We start from the raw sequence: 27,069 nt of genomic DNA on the forward strand, positions 1-27,069 counted from the left end.
ACCACCCAGATCTTAAGACATCATGTACAGGAATGCTCTTTTGTTTCTTTCTTTCCCTCCCTCTGTCCTTCCCTTTTTATTTCCTTCCCTCCCTTCTTTTCTTCCTTTCTTCTTTTCTCTTCTTTCCCTTCCCCCAGCTCCTCCCCCTTTTTCTTCATTATGCAATATTTCACGTATACATATGTCTGATCTAAATAAAATGAATGCCCATTAACCCACCATTCAGCTTAAAAAATATGATACTACCAATACTTCTGAAGCCCCATGCATTCCACCCCCTACTGTAATCACTATCCTGGATTTTGTAGTTATCGTTACCTTTTCTTTCCAGTTTTATCATCTTATCACTTAGGCATCCCTACAAATATCTATATTGCTTTATTCTGCATATTGATGAACTTTCTGTAAATGGAATCATACTGTCTGTATTCTTTTTGGCTAATATGCATCTGAGATTCATTCCTGTTGATGTGTATAGCTGTAGCTCATTTTCACTGCTTTAGAATATTCCATTGTATGAATATACTGCACTTTATTCATCTGTTCTCCTCCTGATGGGCGTTTGGGTTGTTTTCAGTTATGTGTTATTCTAAACAAAACTGCATACAACTCCAGTTGCACATGTGCAAGAGTTCTTCCAGTGAAATTACTGACTCATGGAATGTACCTACCTACGCTTTAGTGGCTAATGCCAAATTGTTTTCCAAACTGATTGTACCAATTCCCATAAGCGTATGAATTCCAATTAGTCCCCATTTTCATCAACCTGGAATTGTGAGAAATCTTAGCCCATTTCACACCTTGTGCTCAGATCTTGGATTCTAAACACCACTCTCTAATAAAAGGAACCAGAGTTCCTTGGGGAAATAGTTGATTCCAGGGCCAAGGCAGGTAATATATAAGATGAGCCTAGAACATCTTTTGCCAGAAAGTAAGAACATGCTCCAAAAACAAAACAAAACACAGGGGCAAAGTAACTCCTAAGTGCCAGAGCTGGAACAATTTGAGCAGCAAAACATATAATTATAGTATTAGATTATAATCCATAAATAAATGAGTCCACACTGATAAAAATAATAAATGAAATAAATAAATGGTAGAGATGGGACAACTCTTCCTTATGGTAGAACTTGAATTAATAAATGTAAAAGGAAAGAGAAAAATATAAAATCACCATGAAATATCACAATAATAACTGTTGTAGACAAATTGCATCAATAGATGATAAAATTAGTGGGTAAAAGTTTGAGGAGAAATAAAGTTTCATGACTTCAAAAGATCTCCCCCAACATACTTATTAATTACAAAGGGAAAGATGTAATTTTATGGTGGAGAAACTTGGCAGAAACCACGTTAACCAAGTGATCAGGGTTAATACCACCAATAATAAAACATATCAACATCATGAACCCTGTGATACGATGCAGTGAAGAGAACACAATATTTCATGGTATTCTCACCTAAACTGCAGAACCTGAGTTCAATCATGAAAAAACATTAGGCAAACTCAAATTGAGAGACATTTGGCAAAATCATCTACTCTTCAAGAATATCAAGGTCATGAAGGACAAGGAAAGACTGAGGAGCTATTGCAGACCTCAGGGCACCAAGGATAACTAACAACTAAATGCAATGTGAGATCCTAGATAAGATCTTGGAATAGAAAAGGGACATTAGTGGGAGATTAGTGGCAAAATTTGTATAAGGTCTTCAGTTTAGCTAGTAGTACTGTACCAATGTTAATTTCCTGATTCTGACGATTGTAGTATGCTTATGTCACATGTTAACATTAGGGGAAGCTGGGTGAAGGATACATGAAACTCTGTACTATTCCGGCAACTTTTCTATCAGTCTAAATTTAGTTCAACATAAATTTTTCACCAGTCCAAAGTTGTAAAATTGGTAACTAAGTATGGAAAGAAATAGGTGTCATAAAGGTAGGAAGTAGAATATCAGCTGTATGCCTGATAAAGTTGTTGGATAATGTAGCTCAAGTATGAGGCAACAATAAGCTTCTTAATACCATCCCCAGACCTAGACAGACTGACTATCCACCCAGACAGGCAGCACTAGACCCTGAGGTCTATCGGGCAAGGGCAGTGGCGTTACAGATAAGATCATTCATGCACTTTCTCTCTGAAACAAGCCAATTGCAGGAATCTGTGTTTCTGTTTCTAAAGCCAGTGTTCTTAAGAAAAAAACAACAGTTTGAGATATAATTTATATACCATAAAATTTACCCATTTTTAGCATATAATCCAAATGAGTTTCAGCGAGTTTAATACAATTGTGCAACTATCACCACAATCCAGTTTTGGATTCTGGCTGGAAGTCTACTCATTTCTTAACATTGCTCAGACTTTACCTCTTCCATTATGTATCTATAATTCTCACATCACTGCCAACTCTTCTCACTCCCAGCCCCTCCCCACACACACTTAAGAACACCCCCTCCCCCATCCAAACAAAACACCCTGTGAGTCCTCAATGATTGCATTTGCGCATGTATTTGTTGGACCGTGATTCATAGTTCATGAGTTGGTTTCTCTCTTACTGGGCCATGCTCCTTGAGGACAAAGATTATGTTTCATTTATCTTAATAACTCTTGCTCCTGGCACAGCTTATGGTAGGCATTAATAATATTGTTAATTCTCTTCCTTCAAAATTTCAAAATTAGGAAGTTTAAGAACTTCTTAATACAATTTCTTAAACATTAGGCAACATTCAATGAATAACTGGTTACTTTTTGGATTGATTTGCTGGTTGGGACCAGACCTGTGCATTTCTGAAGGTTTTACTTATTTTCTCCTTCTTCCTTTTCCTTTTTTTGTTCTTCTTTCTCACCCATCTTAGAGAAGGTAGAGAAGCAACAAAGCATAAAAAAATATATGTGTTAAGGCAAAGAGGAATATATATATATATATATATATATATATATATATATATATATATATATATATATAAGCAGCAGTTACCAGTTTTGGATAAAAAATGAAATATTTACCATAATATTTTGTTAAAAGTTGGTCTGTTATTAATATTTTGCCTAATATAACTGACTTTGAATCTGAGAACATAGGTTCCTTCCTAATGGTCCTAAAAATAATTTTCAACAGTAGGGAAGTTTTAGCAAGCTATAGATGCCTGGCCTTTATATAATTGCTTAAAGTTTCAAAGGTGAAGAAATGTAGGTCATTTGGCATTGCAGTTCTCTGCTTCAGCTGTCACTGAATAATCATGGATCACAACAACCGGAGTTTCAGCCCATCATCTCTCCAAGAACCATCTAGTGTTAGAGCCTCTGCCATTACTCGTAAGTCTAATAATAGTCTACAGAACACCACGTGTGAGAATAGCCTTTCTTGCTAATTTTTATATCCTGTGGCTACCGACAGGAGACTTACCTGTTCCTCTTATCTGACCTCACAGAGAGATGATGGCAGAGACTAGTTAGGAGACTCAACTGGCATAAAGAGACCGACACTCCAGTGGCCGTAAGTCACTGATGGTTACCAAACTGGTAACAAATTCTGTATTCTCATTATTCTTTACTTGAAAACTCACTAATAAGTGAAGGCAGTCAAACTATTTTCTAAATTTATTTAATAAGGATTCTGTAAGGATTTAAATGGGGAATATAAAGAACTTTGTCTCACTCAAGCTGGAGTAACAGTCTATAGGTAAAGTAGCTTCTCTCTACTAGGTACAAAATAGTACCTAGAAGTAGCTAGAAATGACAGATCTCAAAGCTACCATAGAACATTCTGGTAAAAAAATTCTGGGACCTCAGGTAGCCTCCAAAATATTTATTATACATGGAAAAGATATTTTATATGACAGGGCTTAGTTTAGAAGCTGAAAATGATTTCATCTGTAAACAGATTATCTTTTGTCCGCTGTTGTGATTTTTTTAATACTATTTTAGATTTCTTTAATTTATTTTTCCTTGTGTATTTTTTAAACCCTTTAGGCTTCATGTTATCTCAGCTCACTAGCATTTGTGGCCTGGCACCTGTTTTGACTATGTAATCATACGTCTTTCCCTACATAGTGCAGCCCCTGAAGCCTTATCTGCTAGGACCAGCCTTTCGCTGCCCTAGGAGGGCCTCCCAGTTGCTTGCTGTATCTGTTTTTCTCCAGAAGAAAACAAGAGAAAATTAACAAGGTTGATTTTACTCTCTACATAAGAAATTATATTGGGCCCTTAATCTATTGTTGAGACCACTATTAAAGTTAAAATTTACTGAGCTCTTTCCATGTGTTAACTTATTTAAACAATATAGCTTTATGAGGTAGATAACCTTACCATGGCCCATTATACAACAGAAGAAATAAGGCAAGGGTGTTAAAAAAAAAAATTTGCCCAAGATCATATGGTTAGTACTGGACTGGAACCCAGGCGGACTGGTCCCAAAGCCCACACTCTTATCCCCTGCGTTACTGAATTTCCTTTGAACCTCCAAATCATGTTTTCCCCTGCTGGACAACAACTAATCCCCAGGAACACACTTACATTAGAGATTCAGCCTGGGAATTAGGAAAATTGGGTTCTTATTCTGCGCTTTAACTACCTGGAAAGGAAGAGCATTCTAGGTAGGGAAAATGCTTGTGCCAAGGTCTAATGGCCATAGGGAAGAGGAAAGAAGGCCAGTCCCAGGGGCAGTGGGAAGCTATTGCAGTGTTCAAGGTGGGGGAAGGAGGGGATTAGCTGTACCATGATCACAAAGATCACCCTGCCTGGCTAAAAGAGAGCACAGGTGGATTCAGGAAGATTTGTTAGGAAGCTACTGAGAAAATCCATGCAAGAGGTGATGGTAGTTTGGGCTAGGGTGCTGGTATAGTATGGGGGGTGGGGAAGGGACGATGGAAAAAAGGTATCTTCTTGGGACTTCCCTGGTGGTCCAGTGGTTAAGAATCTGCCTTCCAGTGTAGGGGACACGGGTTCGATCCCTGGTTGGGCAACTAAGATCCCACATGCCCGGGACAACTAACTACTGAGACTTCACGCTCTGGAGCCCCCGTGCCACAACTAGAGAGAAGCCCGCGGGCCACAACAAAGATCCCGTGTGCTGCAACTAAGACCCAGCACAGCCAAATCACAGCAAGAGATTTTTTGATCCACCTCCTAGAGTAATGAAAATAAAGACAAAAATAAACAAATGGGACCTAATGAAACTTAAAAGCTTTTGCACAGCAAAGGAAACCATAAACAAGACAAAAAGACAACCCTCAGAATGGGAGAAAATATTTGCAAACGAATCAACGGACAAAGGATTAATCTCCAAAATATATAAACAGCTCATTCAGCTCAATATTAAAGAAACAAACACCCCAATCCAAAAATGGGCAGAAGATCTAAATAGACATTTCTCCAAAGAAGACATACAGACGGCCACGAAACACATGAAAAGATGCTCAACATCACTAATTATTAGAGAAATGCAAATCAAAACTACAATGAGGTAACACCTCACACCAGTTAGAATGGGCATCATCAGAAAATCTACAAACAACAAATGCTGGAGAGGGTGTGGAGAAAAGGGAACCCTCTTGCACTGTTGGTGAGAATGTAAATTGATACAGCCACTATGGAGAACAATATGGAAGTTCCTTAAAAAACTAAAAATAGAATTACCATATGACCCAGCAATCCCACTACTGGGCATATACCCAGAGAAAACCGTAATTCAAAAAGACACATGCACCCGAATGTTCATTGCAGCACTATTTACGATAGCCAGGTCATGGAAGCAACCTAAATGCCCATCAACAGATGAATGGATAAAGAAGATGTGGTACATATATACAATGGAATATTACTCAGCCATAAAAAGAAACGAAATTGAGTCATTTGTTGAGACGTGGATGGATCTAGAGACTGTCATACAGAGTGAAGTAAGTCAGAAAGAGAAAAACAAATATCGTATATTAACGCATGTATGTGGAACCTAGAAAAATGGTACAGATGAGCCGGTTTGCAGGGCAGAAGTTGAGACACAGATGTAGAGAACAGACATATGGACACCAAGGGGGGAAAACTGCGGTGGGGTGGGGATGGTGGTGTGCTGAATTGAGCGATTGGGATTGACATGTATACACTGATGTGTATAAAATTGATGACTAATAAGAACCTGCAGTATAAACAAACAAACAAACAAAACAACTAATACTAAACTTTCATTGGGTTATTTGTATGGAAATATGTTAATATAAATGTTTCGGACATCACATGAAATTTCTAAAAATCTTATATGTTCTGGTATAATGTTATAAGTCATAATCCTAGTTATTACTTTAAAAGGTATATCTCAGAAATAACTAATTTTCTTGTCAACTGCATTATTATGAACTTTCATCAAATCTTTAACCGTGGTCATTTTTAAGTCTTTTGTCATTTACAGACAGTTCTGGGTGTACTCTGATGCTTTTGTAAATATGTTCCTATAAAAGGGTTTCATCTTCAGGAAATTCATGGAAAAGACTCTGACAAGTACAGGTTTCTGGTACCTGACTGTACTGCTGAACTGAATGAATAAGCATTTTCAGAACTCTAATGAAAAACTGATGCGCTCATAAAAGTGCTAACAAAAGATCAAGATAAAAAAAAAATTAATTACATGGGACTGAGTGAACTGATGAGGATGAGTATAATTTTTGTGACTTTCTGTTTGAATTTAAAAAAAGAAAAAATCCCACAAGGACTCAGAGGCAAAGAATATACAAATCAATTTTCACTGCAAAGTAAAGGAGCTGTTACAGTGGAGGATTACTGGACTGAATGTCAATATTATGACATAGTATGAGTGTGTTTCATGTTTGGCAATTGCAATCATTGTTGCTTTTGTTGTGGTCATCCATGTACAATGCTTGGTGTCAGTCTATTTATCTCTTGTAAAAATAAAATACAGTGTGTGTGTGTGTGTGTGTGTGTGTGTGTGTGTGTGTGAAAAAAAAGATAATATATTGGATATATGCACAAATAAAATATTAAAAATAAAAAATAAATAAATAAATAAATAAATAAATACCAAAAAAAAAGAGAGAAAAGGTATCTTCTTGATTAAAACTGATTCTGATTAGATTATATAGAGAGCCTTTAACAAAACATTCCAGAAATTACACTTCCAAATATGTGTTACTGCCTTCAAAGTGTCATATTGGTAGGTTATACACCTATTTTAATGATGCTGCATGGCTCTAAACAATTTTGTAAAGCCTCTTTTAGAACTTCCTTTAGAACCAGGTTATAACCAAACCAGAAAAACAGACTTATTGCTCTATATATAGTCATACTTTATAAATCCCAAAAGCTAAGGAACTATGTGTAACATTGTTAACTTTATGCAGCTATCCTTTTATGAGTTTGACCTTCCAATGCATATAGTGAGGACACTTTGGTAAGAAAACTAGCAAATGTGGGGGGAGGGGGAACAAAAGCTAAGTTGTCTGATTCTTCATCAAAGAATGAGGATATATTCTTTTGGCAAAGAGGGAGCCAACTTGGGAAATCCAGAGGCAGAAGAAATCCTTGGACAGTCAGGAGGGAATTTTTTTTTTTAAGGGAGCAGATAACCAATAAATCTTAGGAGACTGACAACAAATTTCTCACAGAAAAAAAAAAGAAGAATGAAGTTATAGCCATCGGTTTTTAGAAGAAGTAGGAAGCATGGTGGGGAGAGTTCAAATTTCAGAACCAAGTCAAACTCGGACTCTCTAATTAGCTGTGCAGGTTTGTACAGATTGTCTCTGTGCCTTAGTTTCCTCATCTGTAAATTGGAGACACATATGCCAGGAGTTTTGTGAGGTTTTATTAATTGAGCCCTGATTTCCAACCCTTCCCTCAATTTCTTTCACCTCAATACCTTTTCTTCAGGTTGAAGAGCAGGAAACTCTGGGGGGAGCAGGGGTGAAGGGGCTACCCTACAGGAGCTTTCAGGCTTCCCTGGCTTCAGCTTTCTTAGCTCTGCAATTCCAGGGCACAGAGAAAAGAATGCCTGGCGACTTTATCAGCCTCTCTGCGGAGAAGGCTAGCAGCCAGTACCTTTGGTTCAACAGACATTCCCAGAGCACCCTGTCATTTAAGGAAAGCAGCAGGCCATTTACGTCCCTGAATCTTTGAAAGAAACTGAAACAACCTCAACGCCCAAGAGTAGGAAACTGGTTGAATTGTGAGACATAATACCCAAAGGCACAGTCACCTGATGGAATTGTAATCGAAGAAGAATATTAAATGACATGAGGAGATGTTCATAATGAATTAAGTAAATATTGCCATGAACCAGTATATATGCTACGGATTCCTGTCTTTTTAAAATAATTGATTTATAGGGAAAAAATAGAAGGAAATAAAAATTAACAATAAATTCTAAGTGGTAGGAATGTGGGTGTTTAAAATTTTTTTCTTTTCTAAGCCTTATGCAATAAACATAATATTTTTAATATAAAGTATAATACATACATCTGATATAGCATTTGAAAAACAACTCCACAGGGAGAAATTATGACAACTTCGTTCACCCCATGATGCTCCACGTTGTACAGTAGGGAAATTTCATATAGTTCAGACTTCCCAATACCAGAGGCTCCCAGCCCCGCAGTGCATCTGTACTCTCTTTGGCAATCACATCTTGACAGTCACCTCTCTGGGTGGCAGCAAGATAACTAAGGAAATTCCTGTCCTATAGCCTCTGCAGGAGGCCAGGTCTCCATGTGAGTAGAGAGCAGGGAAAGGGGAGGAAAGCACAAAGCCCAGACTTTCCTGAGTTCTTAAAACAAGAGTACGTGTAAGTAGTTAAAACACTTTACATTTATAATGACTGTAGCTATTAAGAATAACTACCATTTACTGAACACTTTCCTTGTGTACATCCGCATTATCTCATTTAATTTTCACAATGGCCACTTAGGTATTATCCCTATTTCACAGATAAAGACACTGGCTGAGGTCAGACAACGTGCCTAAGTTCCCAGTGCAAGGAAGTACCAGACGTAAGGTGCTTCAGAGATTGCAAAACTATTTCAAAATGGCCTCAGTTATTCTTTGCACTACTCTGTGAGATGAGCATTCTGTTTTAACTTGTAAAATGAAGAGACAGACGGCTTCAAAGTCTCTTCTAAGGTTCTACATGGCTGATCCCAAAGGGCATTTCCAGTTTTTGGTTTCAGTAGAGGGGTCGTGTACTGAATAGGTCAATGGTGGGAGCCAAACACTTTGGGCCTGTTACACTAGATTACGGGGAGCAGATTTTAATCTGACCCTGAAAGAAGGTAGTGTATGGTGGGAGACTAGATACTAGCAGCAAACAACCAGGTCATGATGATAAGATTGTTAAGGAGACAATCTGTAAAGGGAATATAGGATCAACTACTTTCTGGAGTTTGCTGGAGGGAAGGAGAGAGCCAAGGCAGAATAGCCTAGGTCTCTGGATGATGTTTTGATGCATGGTGGACCAGCTCAACCCTACCTGCAAAGGCCCTGTGTAAATGGCTGTGAAATTTAGGCCCAGTATGTAGGCTTTCATAAAATTGTATTTCATTCAGGTTCTGAATAAGACAATCTGCTACTAATCCTTAAAGGACTATATGTGTTAATATTGACTTTTTGATACACTCACATAACAGAAAGAAAGACAACATGGCTATAATAATTTACTGCATTTTCATTTCTTATTTGGATGAAAGTGGGACTACACCAAAAGCTGTTTGAAGTAGTGAACTGGGACCCTGAGTTATTTTCATACTATCTATACTGTTTGCTACATCAGAAGTAAATTTTCATGACCGGTCTTAATGGAAATAAATTTTCCATAAAATTACTAATAAATTACTATTAAATTAGTAATCTTGATTTAAAAAAACATTGCTTTTGTGTGTGTGTGCTAGGGGGGAGCAAGAGGCAGCAGGAGAGGAAGCATTTTCCCTAGAATTATGAATTAGCAACCTTGGATCCTTGCCCAGGCTCTGCCCCCAACCAGCTAAGTAATTCTGAATAAACTTCTTAAATTTCAGATTCCTCACCTGTACAAGGAGATTCTAAAAGGCAGGTGATGTTTGATGTTGTTAATGTTCTATGTGACAAACCAGCATTCCACAGGTATACGTAACAGTAAAACAAAATCCAGTGAGCCCTTAAGTCCAGGTAAGTATCGCTAAATGCTATAAGACTGACACTTGTCTTTATCCTGTCTTTATCCTCCAGAGTATGGATGGTGGGCACTCTAAGTAGGAAGCTTTGATGTTACACTAGCAGAAAAGGTTTCCCCTCACTTTGTCCTCACCTGGTACAGAGAAAAGGAAGAGGAAGTGGGTAAGAGTATAGGATTTGGAAGCTGCATTCTTGGGAGTCAAGCCCGGAAGCCGCCTCCTCCAGTTGCTCTGACCTGACCTCTAGTTAATCCCGTACAAGTTTAATTTGACTATCCCTAGATGGTACCTATCACCTGCTGGGATCTGTCAGGCCTTGGATTTGTGTTCTCCCAGAAGTAAGGATCTGTTCTTTGACACCCTAGGAGGAATTGTTATGCTCTAAGAAGGATAAAGGAGATACAGAACTAACTACCAATGCTTACATCTTAACGAATTCAATACATAATGTGTCACAGGGTTTAAAACGTGGAAATTAGCTTTTCAAATTTATGTTTAATTATTCTGAGGACCTGCTTGGCCATCACGTATCTACTGGACTTGTTATGAGGATGAAATAGGAAAAACTCAAAAGAGGATACTAAACACTAGGTAGGACAGCTTTTAGAAATCAAGAAGCAGAATTTCCCACCCATGTGGTCAGGCAAACAAACCAATCCTTACTATTTTCACCCCCACCCAAAGGTTCTGACACTTTATGCTTCAAAGGCTTGTGTGGTAGTTCAATCCTACTTGAAGAAGCTTACAAGGCCCTGTGCCGAGCTTCGAGTATTTTCATAGATTTCTCTTGTTCAGTAACTGTGGCCCCCCAATTTATCATTCTCATATCACTCCATCCTCTCTTCGTCTGTCCTATAAGCTTTTAGTGCCTTCCATGTTCACTGTTCTTCCCCCAACCAAAATAATGTCAGGGGATTGCCTAGGGGGAAATCCCTATAAAAGTATCAACACTAGGAGAGAGTGAGGACGAGTTACTGCCCATAAATCGGGCACTTTAAAGGCTTTTGCTTTAATCACCGTTTAGGACTTAAAACCAAGAGGAAAGCAGGAGCTTTCCTCCGCGAGGAGTGCCCACCTTCATCCGCAGACTGCAGTTTCCCAAGAGTAAAGGAAGGCATCACCTCATCAATTCCAAGATCCCGTCGACCCTTCTCTACGTTGGCAGGTATTTCCTTCACGACGCCAAACACTTTCTAGCACCTCGACCGCTTAAGAGCTCCTGAAGTTTTCCAATTGCCGTGGCGACGCTCCCGGCTTTGTTTTTCTACTTCCCTAGGCAGAAGCCCGCCCGCTAGCGTCAAAGCTAGCTCCTCACTGGTCCGGAAGTGTGCTCGTCTCCTCAACGAGCCATTCAGAGCCTTACTTTCTACGCCGGGGATTTGAAAAACGGAAAAGCCCTCGACCTGTTCCTGGGAGTAGGGTGGGGCTGTGAATGAGTGACAGCTTGACCCTCCAATAGTCAGAGCCATAGGGCCTGCCCCTTCTGGCTCCGGGGCTAGAAAAGAGAGTCGATGCCGGCAGCAGTGATGAGTCTTGGGAGGCACTGGCTGCTCGGCGGTTCCGAGGAGCGGCTGCTGCTGGTGGTCTTTCTGCAGGTGAGTGGTTTTGTTTTGGAATATTGCTGTTGCGAACGTTTCCATTTCTCAATGATGTGGTGGTTTATTTTGGCGTGCAGGAGGGCCAGTTCCTTTCCTCCCCGGGTTCAGTCTTTGATGGGAGTCTGGCACTCGCGCGTCGACCCCTCAAGCTCCGACCCTCACTTATCCCCCAGGTCCCGCTGAGCTGTCCCTTTGTCAGAATAAGCCTCTCTGGTCTGACAGCCGAAAGGAGAATTCCGCTTGGTGCAGGCACCTTGACGGCAAGAATAAACAGGGGTTGAAGGGAGTGATGAACTCAACTCCCCTGGACGTCTGAGGCACGGGGTGACAGAGCCCCGTCAATAGTACGGCTCCTACTGGAAGGGAGCTCGGTGTGTTTTCAGGGCTGTGCCACTATATTGAGGGCCATGGCAGACCTGGCCCTAAAAGTCTCAGTAGATAGAAAAAACTTGAACGTCATGAAAGGAGAAAGGTGAATATCTGCAATGGTTTCATGGAGAGTTCTAGTCTGGAGCTAAATCAGAGGTTCTTCGAACCACTACAAATGAAAAAGTAAGTATTTCTTCTCCTTTCGAAGGGATGGGGGCCGTATTACTGGAGAAGGACAATAGAAATGTGTAATGGAAGTGAAGTTCACAGTTAACGTTTTAAGGATAATTGGTTGTTAGTTAGCTTATTATAACTCTCATTCCCCTACCACCTCCCTTCCAAATTATGGAGGCTTTATAGCTTGTGAGTGGTACCAGAATGTTAACTGACTGAATGCACACTTTTGGGGAAAAAAATCAAATGCTATCTTTCACCAGTAGCTACTAGGGTTTTCTATAATGAAAGCAGAACACATGCCGTTTTGTCTTTTATTTTAAAACTGTCTTCCCTGAAGCCAGGGGACTAGGTTTGATCCATCTTTGTGTTCCTGTAGCACCTCACACACCACAGATGCTACTCAATTGTGGTGGGGTTGAGAGAAGCATAATTCAAACAAATGGTGTCGTGGAAGAAGCTCTGAGTTGGCAGTCACGACACCTGGGTTTTAGTCTTGAAGCTATTTGTGTGATCTTAAATCATTTCAGTTCTCTGGCTCTTAATTTTCTCATCTTTAAAAAGTGGAAGTCGCATTGGATTATTTCCAAGGTCCATGCCTGTGTTCAAAGTCTGTTTTAAACTAAAGATCCTTAGACGTTTTCCACCACAAGTACATCAGCAAAATCTCATTGCAGTAAATTCCTAACCAGTCTGTTAGCAAATAAAAGTTCCCAGCTACAAGGGTAGTACCTGTTCTTTTGTGTCCATATTTAAACCAAACCAAGTGGATCATTGTAGAAAATTTGGCCGCTGTCCAGAATGAACATTGTACAGAAGTATAATGTGGCAGAAAATGTTATCCTTTATTCCATCACTCAGAGGCAACCACTGTTGGTGTCCGGGTAGATCTTTCAGTCTCTCTTCCTCTTTTGCCTTCTATGGTTGGTTGAAATTAAGTGGCACATTTCATTTTAAGTAATGACATCTAAATTCAGCTGTGCCTTCATCTTTGTGTGTCTGGTGCCTAGACCACAGAGGACACGCCAGTGTCTGAACTGTTAGGTCACTTGAACATCCTTGGAGTGAAATCTGGTGTGAAGGGATATTTATATGGGGAAATAGGACTAAAAGTATCACTTAATAACAAAACTCTTTAACTGAAACTTGGCCACAAATATGGATAAAATATAGTTTATAAAATGTAAAATAAATGTTAGCCACTTCCCTGAAGCATTTGGATTGTAGAACATTGCTTAGTATTTGGTATGCTTCTAGGACTGTATCTTACTGTCAACGCCTCTTTCCTGAAACACACAACATTTGATTGCATTCCTACCTCCACTGTCTAATTTAACCTTTTCTCCTTACCGCCACCCTCATTTTGCTTTATTCCCAGCTTTTGCTTCTGCTCATACCATCAGCAAGGCAGGATCACTCTCAAGGGCCTGAGGTCTGTGTCAGTCTTCATGTGTTAGTCAAAGTCTGCTCCATTCAACCCAGAATACCTCACACTCTTTGGTAGACCGCTTCACCATAATCTCATTTAGTCTTCATAGCCCCTTGAGAATAGTAATTAGATAGGAAGGAGGTGTCATGAGTGGGTGTTGTGCACATCGGTGATGCCACGCAGGCTGGAACAGGCCACATGCCCCAGGCACACACATATGTCATTACACATGTGTGTCCCTTTCCTGTGAAGAGGGGTCTACCTGCTATGGTTTGTTACCTTTGTAACAAGTGGTTAATAGGTATAAAGTTGGAGAATGACAGGGTAATAGTGTCTGGAAAACACCTGTAAGTAATAGCGTTTGCTCCTGGTAAAGAGTTGTTCTTATAATGCAAATACAAATGGAAACGTTACCATAAAGCTTTAGGAAAAGTAATAGATGATAGAACAATAGGTACTTTTGGATATAGTCATGTTTGAACTTTTCGTATTGAGCTGGGCTTGGAGAAAGGCATATTTTAAGACCCTAAGGAACTGAGCTCCAGATTTCATTTCCCTTAAGAACTGTTCCTTTTTAATCTATCAGAAACACGGTTAACCTCTCTTTTTCCTATCCTCAAATCTAGCCAGCCTATCTTTATAGAGTTAGATCCCTAATGCAGTGGAGGTTAAGAGTTGTTCAAAGGTATGTAGTGAGGATTTGGACCAGGGAAAACATCCAAGTGGTCTAGGGTAGGATTTGAATATTTAATATTTAAGGGTAAGCTTTGGCTCAAAGCAACTCTGGCTCTGCATGCCTTATTTTATATTACTTCAACATTATATCATTGATCACGTTTCTTACTCAATTTTGGAAACAGAAAACAAACTAAGTGTTTAGACTGGACTTTATCCTATAATTTTCCCCACCTGTTCATGAGTTGCCATACTAGAGTATTAGACATTATTACTTTTCAAACACCTGAGGGAAGGAGGAAGCACTGTCCCAGGAGCATTGGTTTGGGAGAGAGGATGAGACTCAGTTATGGTGGGTGAGGGAGAGGTACGTGAAATTATATGGTTTAATGAGGAGCAGGTGTAGGAGGCAGCAGCAAGATTATTAGCTACGTTTGTTGATACTGCCTAGAGATTCTGGAAGTATTGTAGAAGTAACCTCAGTAAATGCAATGGCCTGATGTGTACCAGTCTCCTACCTGCCTACCCACCCTCTCCATCCCTACCTTGCCAAAAGGATGCTAATCTTGAAACATAACTCGATTTTACGGTGACATTTATGGAAAGGATATTTTTTACCCTGTAGCCAATTTAGGTGGGGAAAAATGCATATATGTGTATATATTTCAAAAGGTCTTTGAAAATATGAGTCACCTGCAAATTGTGTTTTCTTCGAATCGCCTGTTTGTTTCTCTTTTGCCAAGGCAATTCCATAGCACCCATTCCTGAGCAGGTATACATTCACCTGAAGTGTGAAGCATTTATAAAGATGTCTAATAAAAGTAATGCATGTCAAAATGACAGATTATATTTTTGAAGTTGGTTAACAAGATGAATAACTTTTTCCCTCTTGTTCTATCTTGAACCCATTATTAAATAATTCGATGAAGCAAAATAAACTACTCAGACTGATTTAAATGTGCTCAGTACTGTCTTCTGTGAGGGATAAAAACAGTTACGAATGGGATTCCATTATTCAAGGCACTTGGAGTTCTGGTCAAGACTGAAAGCAGGTGATTTAATAATGTTGGGATTATCCCATGACAGGATGCTTAAAGGTTCAAAATGCTGATGTGATTAGTAGATCTGAGTAATCCCAGCTAGGCCAGGGTTTGGCAAACTAAGGCCTTCTGGCCCACTACCTGTTTTTGTACAGCCCACAAACTATGAATGGATTTTAATGGTTGAAATAAATCAAAGTATAACAGTATTTCACATGCATGAAAATTATATGAGATTCTAATTTCTTTGTCCATATGTAAAAGACAAAAAAAGTTTCCAGTATGTTTATTGGAACACAGCCTTATTTGTTCATACATGCATTGTTTATGGCTGCTTTCAGCAGAATTGAGTAATTGTAACAGAGACCACATAGCCCACAAAGCCTAAAAAATTTACTCTTTGGCCTTTTACAGAAAAAGTTGCCCCCACCTGAGCTAAGCTGGAGTGTTTTTCACATCATCGCCTTTATCCCTTTTCAACAGCCATTATGCTTGTCCAGGTCTTCGTTAAATGTTACCAGAATGGTTGCAAAAGCCTCACAAGTATTCAAATCCCTGGTTTTCCCATCTCTCTTACTTGTAGGTGCTGCCTGATCCTCCTAAAATACACATTATTAACCCTTTAATGATGTCCCAGTACTTACAGAAGAACCTGCGTTCTTTGGCACAAGGCCCTTTTTGGGGCCACTATTCAGCCTTATCTTTCTAGACTAGTCTCCTCCTACTTCCTTGTTATACCCTATACTTAGTTTAAGGTGATCATACAATTTTCCAGATGGGACCTTCAAGTGTGAAAGGGGCCCTATAATAAGTATGTTGGGGAAACAGGCCTAAAGCAAGACTGTTCTAGGCAAACCAGTTTGAATGGCTCACCATTTCTCCATAAACACCCATTCCCTTGCCCTCTACTCACTGTTCCCTTAGGCTGGAATTCCTTTTCTTTTTTCTATAAATCTGAATCTTAATCATCCTGGAATTCCTTTTCTTTTTTCTATAAATCTGAATCTTAAACATCTTTTCAAATCCAGCTTAAATAGTGCCATGTCCATGAAGCATTATTCAAGAAAAAAAATCTCTCCTTTCCCATCTCCCTTATACAGGAACTGGTTTCTCATGTTGTGGTTTACTTTCTGCTTTAGTGATACACACACGTATCCTTTTCCCCATTAGTCGCTTGGAGACATCATTCATGTTGGATTCTATATTCCTCACAGGCCTAGCATTATGCCATGTTCAAATGGAGTTTGTAACAGTTTGAAGAATGAGTTAATTGACCAGACATGGTAGACTGATGAGTATTTGGGAATGTCAATGTATAAATCATCCATTTTAACGTAATTTAAGTAGTGAGAAAAGTTGGGTTTCCAAGGACTGAGGACAGAGCCTTGGGTGCCAATATGGCGGTGGAGCAGAGTGGTTCAAGGCATATGTATAGGCTTTGGGGTCCAGCCTGCCTGAGATTGAAATCCAGTTCTGCCAGTACAATCTTTGTCATCTTGGGCAAGTTAACCTCACCTCTTAGGTTTCTGCATCTGTAAAACTAGAGTAATCATAGTAACTTCTCCGCACAATGGTGGTTGAGGATTTAAATAGTCCCAAGCACACGGTGAGCACTCTGAGAAAGGTAGCGGCTATGGTGTCATATGCTGTCTTCATCGTCATAGTACTGTTGCTGGCGGGCAGAAAATACAGATTCAGTAAGAAAGAGAAAAAAAAATATCGTATATTAACGCATATATGTGGAATCTAGAAAAATGGTACAGATGAACCGGTTTGCAAGGCAGAAATAGAGACACAGATGTAGAGAACAAACGTATGGACACCAAGTGGGGAAAGTGGTGGGGCTGGGCGGGGTGGTGGTGGTGTTGGTGGGATGAACTGGGAGATTGGGATTGACATATATACACTAATATGTATAAAATAGACAACTAATAAGAGCCTGCTAGGGCTTCCCTGATGGCGCAGTGTTGGGAATCCACCTGCCAATGCAGGAGACATGGGTTTGAGCCCTGGTCTGGGAAGATCCCACATGCCGTGGAGCAACCTAGGCCCGTGCACCACAACTACTGAGCCTGCGCCCTGGAGCCCGTGAGCCACAACTACTGAGGCCCGTGCGCCTAGAGCCCGTGCTCCACAACAGGAGAAGCCATCGCAATGAGAAGCCTGTGCACCACAACAAAGAGTAGCCCCCGCTCGCCCCAACTAGAGAAAAGCCCGTGTGCAGCAACGAAGACCCAATGCAGCCAAAAATAAATAAATAAATTAATTAATTAATTAAAAAAAAAAACCCGGCTGTATAAAAAAATAAATAAATTAAATTAAATTAAAAAAAAAAAAAGAAAATATAGATTCAACACCGGGACGTAACAATAGAAGAGCTGGGAGAAATGCAGCACCAAAATCTTAGAAGATTTTTTCTTCCCTTGATAGAAGTAGTCAGCTTCAGAGGGGTCAAAGCAGTGTGAGTCCTGCGTGAAGATGGTCTTCACTTAGTAAGAAGTAACTAATCAGCAGTCTTTTGAGAGAGCATTTCAGTAGAGTGGGCAAGGTATAAGTTAGGTGTCAGAGGACTAAAAAAGTAATGGCCAGAAGGAAGGGAAAAACAGCCAAGAGGAAGCGGCAGGAAGATGAGATGCAGAGTCATGTAAAAGATATGTTTTGTTTAGTAAAATTTTTTCTTTGAGCCACACCATACTTTAAAAAGGAAGGAACCCTGGGGTATGGTAATTTAGTGACCCGTGTGGCCCTTTGGGAGTATGAAGTAAATCATTGACTAAAATTAGTGCTTAATTCAAGTGCCAGTAACCCTTGCCAACGGATAAATGAGGACCTTTAAGAACCAACTCCAGCGTGGTGAGCTTTACCAAAAGCAACACAAAAAAAACAAAGCTTGATTTTTAAAAAGGATAGTTTTTAATTCTTAGCGTGGCACCTTATTATAAGTTGGGGGTGACTATTGCCTGACTTGACCTTGTGATTTGAGGTTCTTCTCAAGAGCAGTCATACGCCGAGCCCTCCTTTATACTCACCTTGTTTGTGTGCATTTCATGAAATGTCTGCCTGGGTTGGGGAGACAAGCTGTGATTGGAGATGCTCCTGTGAAGGAACGCCTAGTGAGCCTAGATGCTCACACCCAGACTCACAAATCTTCCGTGGTGAGGTAGAAAGAGTGCGGGTGTCAGAGGCACAGACCTGGATCGCAGCTCCAATTCCATTTAGTGGCTGTGTGTTTTTGGACAAGTCAATCAGTGTCTTTCTTTTCTCTGTGGAGATTATTATGGCCGTTCATGAACATACTAAACTGTAACAAAAGAAAAATATAATGGATGATTATTCTTGGCTCTGCCTTTGCCATCAAATACATTGGAATTCTTGAGTTAAAGCCTCCTAACGTCTCGGGCCTGACTGTTTTTGCTTTGGTAGTTACCCCTAAAAATGTCAGGCCTTAGCCTTATTGGCACAAGCTAATCCTTTTTGCCTAACTTTGATTCAGCCAACACACCTACTAAGTACCTAGTATGTGTCAGGTGTCATGCTGGGTTCTAGAGATGGGGCAGTGAGTCAGACCAACCTTGATGCAGCTTACAGTCTAACAGGGCACACAGACGTGGAACAAGTGATTTGTCACAAGTGACCCATCACAACGGCACCCAGTGTCCTAAAGCAGGGGGCTGTGGAGGCACCTCACCGCTTCCCAGTGGGTGGGAAAGAAGGGCAGAGAAGTCTGCAGAGGCTCTAAAAGCATTGTCCTCAGACCAGCAGCCTCAGCATCACCTGGAAGCTTGTTAGAAATACAGATTCTCAGGCCCACCCCAGACCTCCTCATTCAGGCTCTGGAAGTGGGGCCCAGCAGCCTGTTTGAACCAGTTCTCTTGGTGATTCTGATGCACATTAAAGTTTGAGGACGACTAGCCTAGAGGAAATAACATTTAAGCTAAGCGCTAAAGCTACACCAGTCAGTACAGTAGCCACTGGTCATGTGTGGCTGTGGAGCCCTTGAAATGTGGTTAGTCCAAATTGAGATGTGCTTTAAGTATAAAATACACATCAGGTTTCAAAGACTTACTAAGAAAAAAAGAAAGTAAAATACCTCATTGAGAATTTTATATAGATCATATGTTAGTCACAGAGAAATGGGCTGGAGCTACGTAGCAGCTACTCCCTTCATTTTTCATTTGAGCTTCTAAGAGCTGAAATGATCACATTAAAAAAAAAGACATTTATTTACCCTAAAAACAAAACAGAATCCACAGGTTCTCTCTGGTCTGAGTCTTGCGTTCTCTCCAGTCTTTGTTTTCAGCAGCCCCAGCTTCTCCTTGTTCTCCAGAAAAGTTCTAGAATGGTACCCTTAGCTCAGCGAGACCAGATTATACAAATGCTTTGTCCGGGCACACGAGTTGCGTCCATCAGAGAAGCGCGTGTGTTCCCTGCAGTTCAGCACTTTTCCTGCCACCTTGCAGCCCCGCAGCACTGCTCCTCACAGATCTGCCTGAAACTTTAAATGAAACTGACTACAGTGTTGTGTTTGTTGACACTTGACATACCAGCTCCCACAATGATTAAATCGTAAAGAATGCAAACTGTAAACCTCAACAGCTCCTTTGTGAATAATCAGTAGTTAATTAAATGGCAAAGATCAGTTGATAGCAAGGAGGAGAGAGGGAAGGGACTTCCTGTTGACCTGAGGTAGATGCTCCAGTTTGGTACCTTATCCTGTATTCGCCCTCTGTACACCGGAGTAAGGCGCAGGTGTGTATTTGTAGAGTCCTTGTGGCTGTAGCACTATTTCTCTGCTCCAATATATATATTTTGAGGGGAAGAAACAGAAATTGTTTTATTTCTTAAAGTAAGCAAATAGAGCAGATTAAAATACTGCAGAGCTTGGTGATAGTTGCCTCAGTGTTCATGATATTATTGCTACATTTTTTTTGTTCCCTCCATATAGTTTATAATCAAAAGATGATGGAGAAGTGCCTCTGCCTATAATATTTGTCCATCACACCTTCTTCCTTTGAAGGGAAAGTAGCTTCATCAGCCTAAGGAGCTTCTTGTTTGACAAGACACAGTAAGGGCTGAGGTAGAGAACAATTGATAGCTTCTCTTTTCTCCATCCCCCTCCTCAACCACCACCAAAAACAAAACAGTAAATGTTGCATGGGCGTGGATCCAGTTTTTGATGGGCCTGAAACTTCTAGTACTTAGTGGATTGGGGTGGGCCCTTTAAAAAAAAAAAGCAATACAAAAGTGTCTTTCTTTTGCTGATTAAACACACACACACACACACACACACACACACACACACACACACACACATTCTCATCCATGTGAATTCATTATTTGGTCTCTCCCAGTGCCTTAGAAGGAGTTTGTTCAAGTGAGGGGCCCTGAAGCTTGAGCTTCATTAGTTTCATGATTATTCCTCTTCCGGGCACTGGTAATCACCTAGCCAAACACTGCCCAGTTGTCTTTCATCCCATTCTCTGTTCTTCTGCCACCCGATGCCCATCTGGGCTGAGAATAGAGACATTGCTTTCCCTCTGGAAAGTCTTAGCTCTGCAAGGTACCTTCACCTGAGTCCTTAGCCCAGGTTCTTCCAGTGACCTGATGCTTCCCCACTCCACATGCACTAAATAAAGCATCAAATTTTATTGATGCCTGATGAGAAAGGGAAGTCATAAACCTAGCCATTGTAGCCTTTCAACCACTTGCAAATCACCTCAATCTGCTTCCTCCCTTGGGTCCTCTGTTGGCCCTCCACTGAAATTGGAAGCTTTGTTTTAAAGACATTTTCCCCCTTGAGAATCTCTAGGAATTACTAAAGAAAGGAAGAAATTAGATCTAGATTCCAATTAACTTTGTCATTGATTGTTATATAACTGTGGGTGAATCACAGTTTAAGTGGGACAGAAAATCTCCAGTTAATAGAAGTTGCCAAGAATGGCAGAAGACCAGGCCCTGATGTTCATATAATCTCTACTCTCCAGTGTGGAAAGTGCTGGGCTGGTGGTGGAAAGTGCTGGGCAAGTAAACTGAGCAGCGTTTGTCAGTGTAGATCTGTCCACTGCAAGGAGAGCGAGGCAGGCTGATGCAGCCAGCCCGAAGATTCTCCAGGGGACAGAGTGGGCCCAGCAGATCTTTGGGCCGGCAGCTTCACTTAGGAAGTTCAGAAACACTTAAGGGTTGCCTGTCCCACTTTACTAGAGTCTTCGCCTGCTGAGATGTGGCTGGCATGTGTAGGACAGCTGAAGGGTTGGGAGAAGGAGAGGGAGGCCTCCTTATCAGTGTGCTTCCTCTCACTCCTACAAACCTGCTCCTGGTAATCTGTTTCTACAGGCAGCATCTCTCAGCTGCTTAACTTGATAGCTTGTTTTGCATCCGATTTATTCCTGCCCAAAACTCTATCTTGAGGCAGGTGAAAGATTATTTAGGTGAGTACCATATTGGGTGATAATGTTGATTTAAATCATTTTAATGTTTAAATGTTGAACCTTAGATTTTCTTGTATGTGGTGTAGCCTGTGGCATTGAAGAACTAGTTGCCACCAATCAATGATTTACATACCAGATGAATGTGGTGGTTTATTGAATTAACATGTTTAATAACTTCAATAATAAGACAAGAATGGTAAATTATTTCTCCACCAGAGGGAAAACAAAATGAGAAGGGTGCCTTCAATCTCGAGTCAGCTTCTCAGACCTGGGAGTTCCCAACTACAAGTCATGCTTTTAGACACCTACAACTCATTCTATTAAATCCTGTCTTCTGTAAGCAGAAACTGCCTTTTTATCTGGTGGAAATGTAGCATGCCAATAGAATGAAGTGTTCTGTTGTTTTATGCCATACAATTAACTTACTACGCAGCCATCAGAAGATTTGTCAACTAACTAGGTTCCCTGTAATTAATTATCTGTAGACTCTGCCTGTATGTGCCATAGTATGTATGAGTTGCCGGATGTCTGATGTCAGAACTGTTCAAGGAATCATTCCAGTGTGTTTTAGAAACTGGCTGTTGAAAAGTTGTGCTTCCACCCCAAGGTAGTTACTTGAATGAAGAATATAACTTATACTTTTTGTTTCTTCTCTTTCTAGACGTATTGCTGTCACTGAACACTGGCCCATTGGAAAGCACTAGAGAAGCTCAGCCATCAGTATGTCCAAGTACAAACTGATTATGTTAAGACATGGAGAGGGTGCTTGGAATAAAGAGAACCGTTTTTGTAGCTGGGTGGATCAGAAACTTAACAGTGAAGGAATGGAAGAAGCTCGGAACTGTGGGAAGCAACTCAAAGCGCTAAACTTTGAGTTTGATCTTGTGTTCACATCCATCCTGAACCGATCCATCCACACAGCCTGGCTGATCCTGGAAGAGCTGGGGCAGGAGTGGGTTCCCGTGGAAAGCTCCTGGCGTCTCAATGAGCGTCACTATGGAGCCTTGATCAGTCTCAACAGGGAGCAAATGGCTTTGAATCACGGCGAGGAACAAGTGAGGCTGTGGAGAAGGAGCTACAGTGTGACCCCACCGCCCATAGAGGAGTCCCATCCTTACTACCACGAAATCTACAACGACCGGAGATATAAAGTGTGCGACATTCCTTTGGATCAGCTGCCACGATCCGAGAGCTTAAAGGATGTTCTGGAGAGACTCCTTCCTTATTGGAATGAAAGGATTGCTCCTGAAGTATTAAGTGGTAAAACCATTCTGATATCTGCTCATGGAAATAGCAGCCGGGCACTCCTGAAACATCTGGAAGGTACCATCTTTATGCTACTACTTACTGAAGGTTGCTAGTGGGCCTTAATCTAGAAAGGAACTGGTTTCTAAGCTAATAATGCACAGTTTCCGTAATAGACTTTCCTTCCCTATTACCTTTTGTCCTTTCAGTCTTTTCAGGAACCTTTTGTTCTGTCAGTCAAAAAATCCTGGGCCTTTTACATTCGTGTTATCTGAAGCAGTGATTCTCTAACGTCAGCAAGCATCAGAATCACCTGGAGGGAGGGAGCGCTGGGACCACCACTGGTTTCTGGCCGCACCCTTGTAGTTTCTCAGTCTGTAGGCCTGGGGTGTGGCCCAGTAATTTGCATTTCTAAGGAATTTTCAGGTGCTGCTGATACTGATGCTTGGGCTTCTCCAAGTGCTTGAGAACCACTGATCTAAAAGATTCTGTGGCTTTTGTTGTAACAAGGTAAGAGGAGGCTAGGGAGGGAAGAAATTTTTGTAGAAATGGTATGCAAGGTAAATTTTTTTTTCTTTTGAGTCTTTCAAGATAAGTAAAATCATATAGACTTCAGTTTTGCTCCCGTTCTTCCAACTTTAAACAATCATTGCTGTGTTTTCAGGCCTAGGTTTCCTGAATAATTGTTTTGTTCCAGTCTTCTCTTTCCAGACCAGGCTTAGTCATCGACTGGGAGAAAGTTCAGGAGAAGGAAAATAAAAGGATGGCTTATTGGAGATAATTAGTAGCCTTAATTTTATTTTTTAACTCCTTGATGTTATGTTCTAGAAAGCACTGTGTTGTTACCTTCCTCTTAAGTGACATGAACTAAATGAACTCCTCTGAGGACTTGAGCTCACCAGTTTTGGGCACCAGTGATTGCACAGTGACACCTTCAGGGGGTTTCTCCCTCCACTCTCTCCCTTTCACTAAATAATCGCGGACGGTTGTGCATTTTGAGTGATCTGCTCTGTCTGGTGTTTTCCTGTCTATCGTCACTGTCAGCAGTCAGCTCACTGGCATTAGAATGCATTTCTCCAACATTCCCTCTTCATCCTGCTTTACTGTTCTATACGAGGCTGTGAAAAATGAAAAAGTTGACCTTGCACATGAAATAAGTGAAGATAGGTTATTGTTAACAAAATGAACTGATCTTTATAAGATTTTAATGTAAACCTTTTAGCATGTGTTTTTTTCCCCCCTAATTTTTATAACATGGCCAAGAGCCAAGTCATTACTCATATACCTGACCTCCATTCATTGTGCAGAGATCTAAAATCTAACAGGCTTTATTGGCTATTTAAAACATCATTGGCCAGACATGGCACTTGATCTGTTTGTGTATGTGTATATATCTTATTTACTCAACTATATAAAGGGTATTATTCTTCCTTGTTCAGAATAGTCATGTATTTGATTAAATATCTATATATAACTTCATCATTACTGGATTTATTATAGTACTTTATTGTTTGAAGAAGAGTTGAAGCTCCTCTTAGGACAACAACAAACTGAAATTCAGAATTTCAAAGTTTCTGCCAGAAGATGTATTCTCTCTCTCCATGCCAAGTCCTTTTTTCCAGAGATGGGACTTAGATCTCTTTGTGGCCAGATTCCCTTCCCTTAAGAAAAGGCCATCATCTCCTTCAGGATCCTCTTTTCTTCCCCATCTCAGCTAGGAAATCCTCCTTTTAAAGACAGTTTCCTGCTGGTTAGCACCATTTACCCATCTTCAGGTTTAGAGCACTAAGATTATTCTGCAGCCCCGACCATAGCGTATTCTAGATATCCCCTTCCATTAGTGTGTTGGTAACTTAACCATTTGTTACTGTTATTTTTGAAAGAAATAGGAAGGTTTAACAAATGGTGGTGAAGAAGACTGCCACCATTGTAGGGATGCAGGGAAGATTACCTGTCGAGGGCAAGGTAACACATAGAAAAGCTGACTGTCTATATTTGAGGGAGGTTTTGAAACCATTAATAGTTTATTGAAAAACAACCAAATGGTATAGCTGCTTGGGAAAACAATCTGGCAGCTCCTTGACGGTGACACATAGAGGTACCATATGAGCCAGCAGGTCCACTCCTAGGTACATACCTGTATTCATTTCCTAGTGCTACTGTAACAAAGTACCCAAAACTGGGTGGCTTAGAAAAACAGATAATAATTGTCTCACAGTTCTGGGAGCTGGAATTCCTAAATCGAAGTATTGGCAGGGTCCTGCTCTCTCTAATGACTCTAGGAGAGAATCCTTTCTTGCCTCTTGTAGTTTCTGGTGTTTGCTAGAAATGTTTTTTTTTTTTTGGCCGCGCTGTGCAGCATGTGGGATCTTAGTTCCCTGACTGGCGATCGAACCTGTGCCCCCTGCAGTAGAACCACTGGACCGTGCTTAACCACTGGACTTCGAGGGAAGTCCAGAAATCTGTAACGTTCCTTGGTTTGTAGATGCATCAGTGCAACCCTCCGTCTTCACTTGGTGACACTGTGTGTCTCTTCTTCTTGTCCAAATTTTCCCATTTATAAGGACACCAATAATATTGGACTAGGGCCTACCCCAATGACCTCATTTTAACTTGATGACCTCTCTAAAGACCTGTTTCCAAGAAAGGTCACGTTCTGAGGTACTGGAGGTTAACTTCAGTATATCTTTTTGGGGGGAATGCAGTTCAACTCATAACAATACCTAAGAGAAGTGAAAACATATGTCCACACAAAAACTTGTATACAAACCTTCAAAGCAGTATTACTCACAATAGCCACAATGTGGAAGCAACCCAAATGCCCATCAACAAGTGATTAGATAAGTTAAATGCGGTATGTCCATACAATTAAATATCATTCTGCATTTAAAAAAAATGAAGTACTGACACATGCTATAACATGGATGAATCTTGAAATCATGATTACATGAAAGAAGCCAGGACTTCTCTGGTAGCGCAGTGGTTAAGAATCTGCCTGCCAATGCAGGGGACACGGGTTCGCTCCCTGGTCAGGGAAGATCCCACATGCTGTGGAGCACTTAAGCCTGTGCGCCACAACTGCTGAGCCTGAGCTCTAGAGCCCACGAGCCACAACTACTGAAGCCCGCACACCTAGAGCCCATGCTCCACAACAAGAGAAGCCACCACAATGAGAAGCCCGCACACTGTAACGAAGAGTAGCCCCCGCTCGCCGCAACTAGAGAAAGCCCCGCGCACAGCAACGAGGACGCAATGCAACCAAAAATAAATAAATAAGTAAATAAATTTATTAAAAAAAGAAAAAAAAAAGTCTGCCCTGTTTAAAAAAAAGAAAGAAAGAAAGAAGCCAGTCACAAAGGATCACGTATTGTAGGATTATATTTGTATAAAATCTCCAGAATATGCAAATCTATATAGACAGAAAATAGATGATTTGTTTCCTAGGACTGGTGTGGAGGGGAAGAGGGTGGATTGAAGAGTGACTGTTAATATGTGCAGGGTTTCTCATTGGGGTGGCGAAAATGTTCTAAAGTTGATTGTGGTGATGGTTGTACAACTCTGAATATGCTAAAAGCCATTGTATACATTAAGTGGGTGAATTGTATGGTATGTGAATTATCTCATTAAAGCTGCAAACTAATTTAACCAATGAGATTTAAAGATGAAAGGATTTGACATTGGCCTAGAAAGCAATAGTTTAGGGCAAATACGTGGAAGTGACAGATAACAAAGGAGATATGCATGGATGTGGAGTATAGAATAAAGAAAAGAATTAAAACACAGCTTTGACCACTGGGGCAGAAATGTATTTACAGGGATTACTGAGAAATAAGCAGGCATTTGTCCTCAGGCTTCATTTAACTTTTCTTCTGAAGGTCTTTTTTTTTTTTTTTTTTTTTTTTAATTTGGATGTACAGAACTAAATTAACTTTCAGAGATTAATGAAATAGAAGCAACCTTAAATTAT

At 40.5% G+C, this 27,069-nt stretch overlaps 1 protein-coding gene and 1 long non-coding RNA gene across 11 annotated transcripts in view; one reads left to right on the top strand and one right to left on the bottom strand.

Moving 5' to 3' along the window:
• The window catches only part of LOC133096472 (uncharacterized), a 117,684-nt gene extending 106,261 nt beyond the window's left edge, over positions 1–11,423 (bottom strand). For 9 of the 10 annotated variants that reach the window (XR_009701785.1, XR_009701789.1, XR_009701792.1 and 6 more), the window contains exon 1: positions 11,220–11,423. This is a non-coding gene — a long non-coding RNA (uncharacterized LOC133096472). The remainder of the gene's footprint in view (positions 1–11,219) is intronic. The other variant, XR_009701788.1, reaches the window with a different exon arrangement.
• A 203-nt stretch (positions 11,424–11,626) lies between these two features.
• Positions 11,627–27,069, top strand: part of BPGM (bisphosphoglycerate mutase) — a 32,731-nt gene continuing 17,288 nt past the window's right edge. The window contains exons 1-2 of the mRNA XM_061198066.1: positions 11,627–11,739; positions 22,519–23,180. Coding sequence (XP_061054049.1) covers positions 22,580–23,180 — 601 coding nt within the window. The 5' untranslated portion in view covers positions 11,627–11,739; positions 22,519–22,579. The remainder of the gene's footprint in view (positions 11,740–22,518; positions 23,181–27,069) is intronic.

This window comes from Eubalaena glacialis, chromosome 8 (genome assembly GCF_028564815.1).
Source record: "Eubalaena glacialis isolate mEubGla1 chromosome 8, mEubGla1.1.hap2.+ XY, whole genome shotgun sequence".
Lineage (NCBI taxonomy): Eukaryota > Metazoa > Chordata > Mammalia > Artiodactyla > Balaenidae > Eubalaena > Eubalaena glacialis.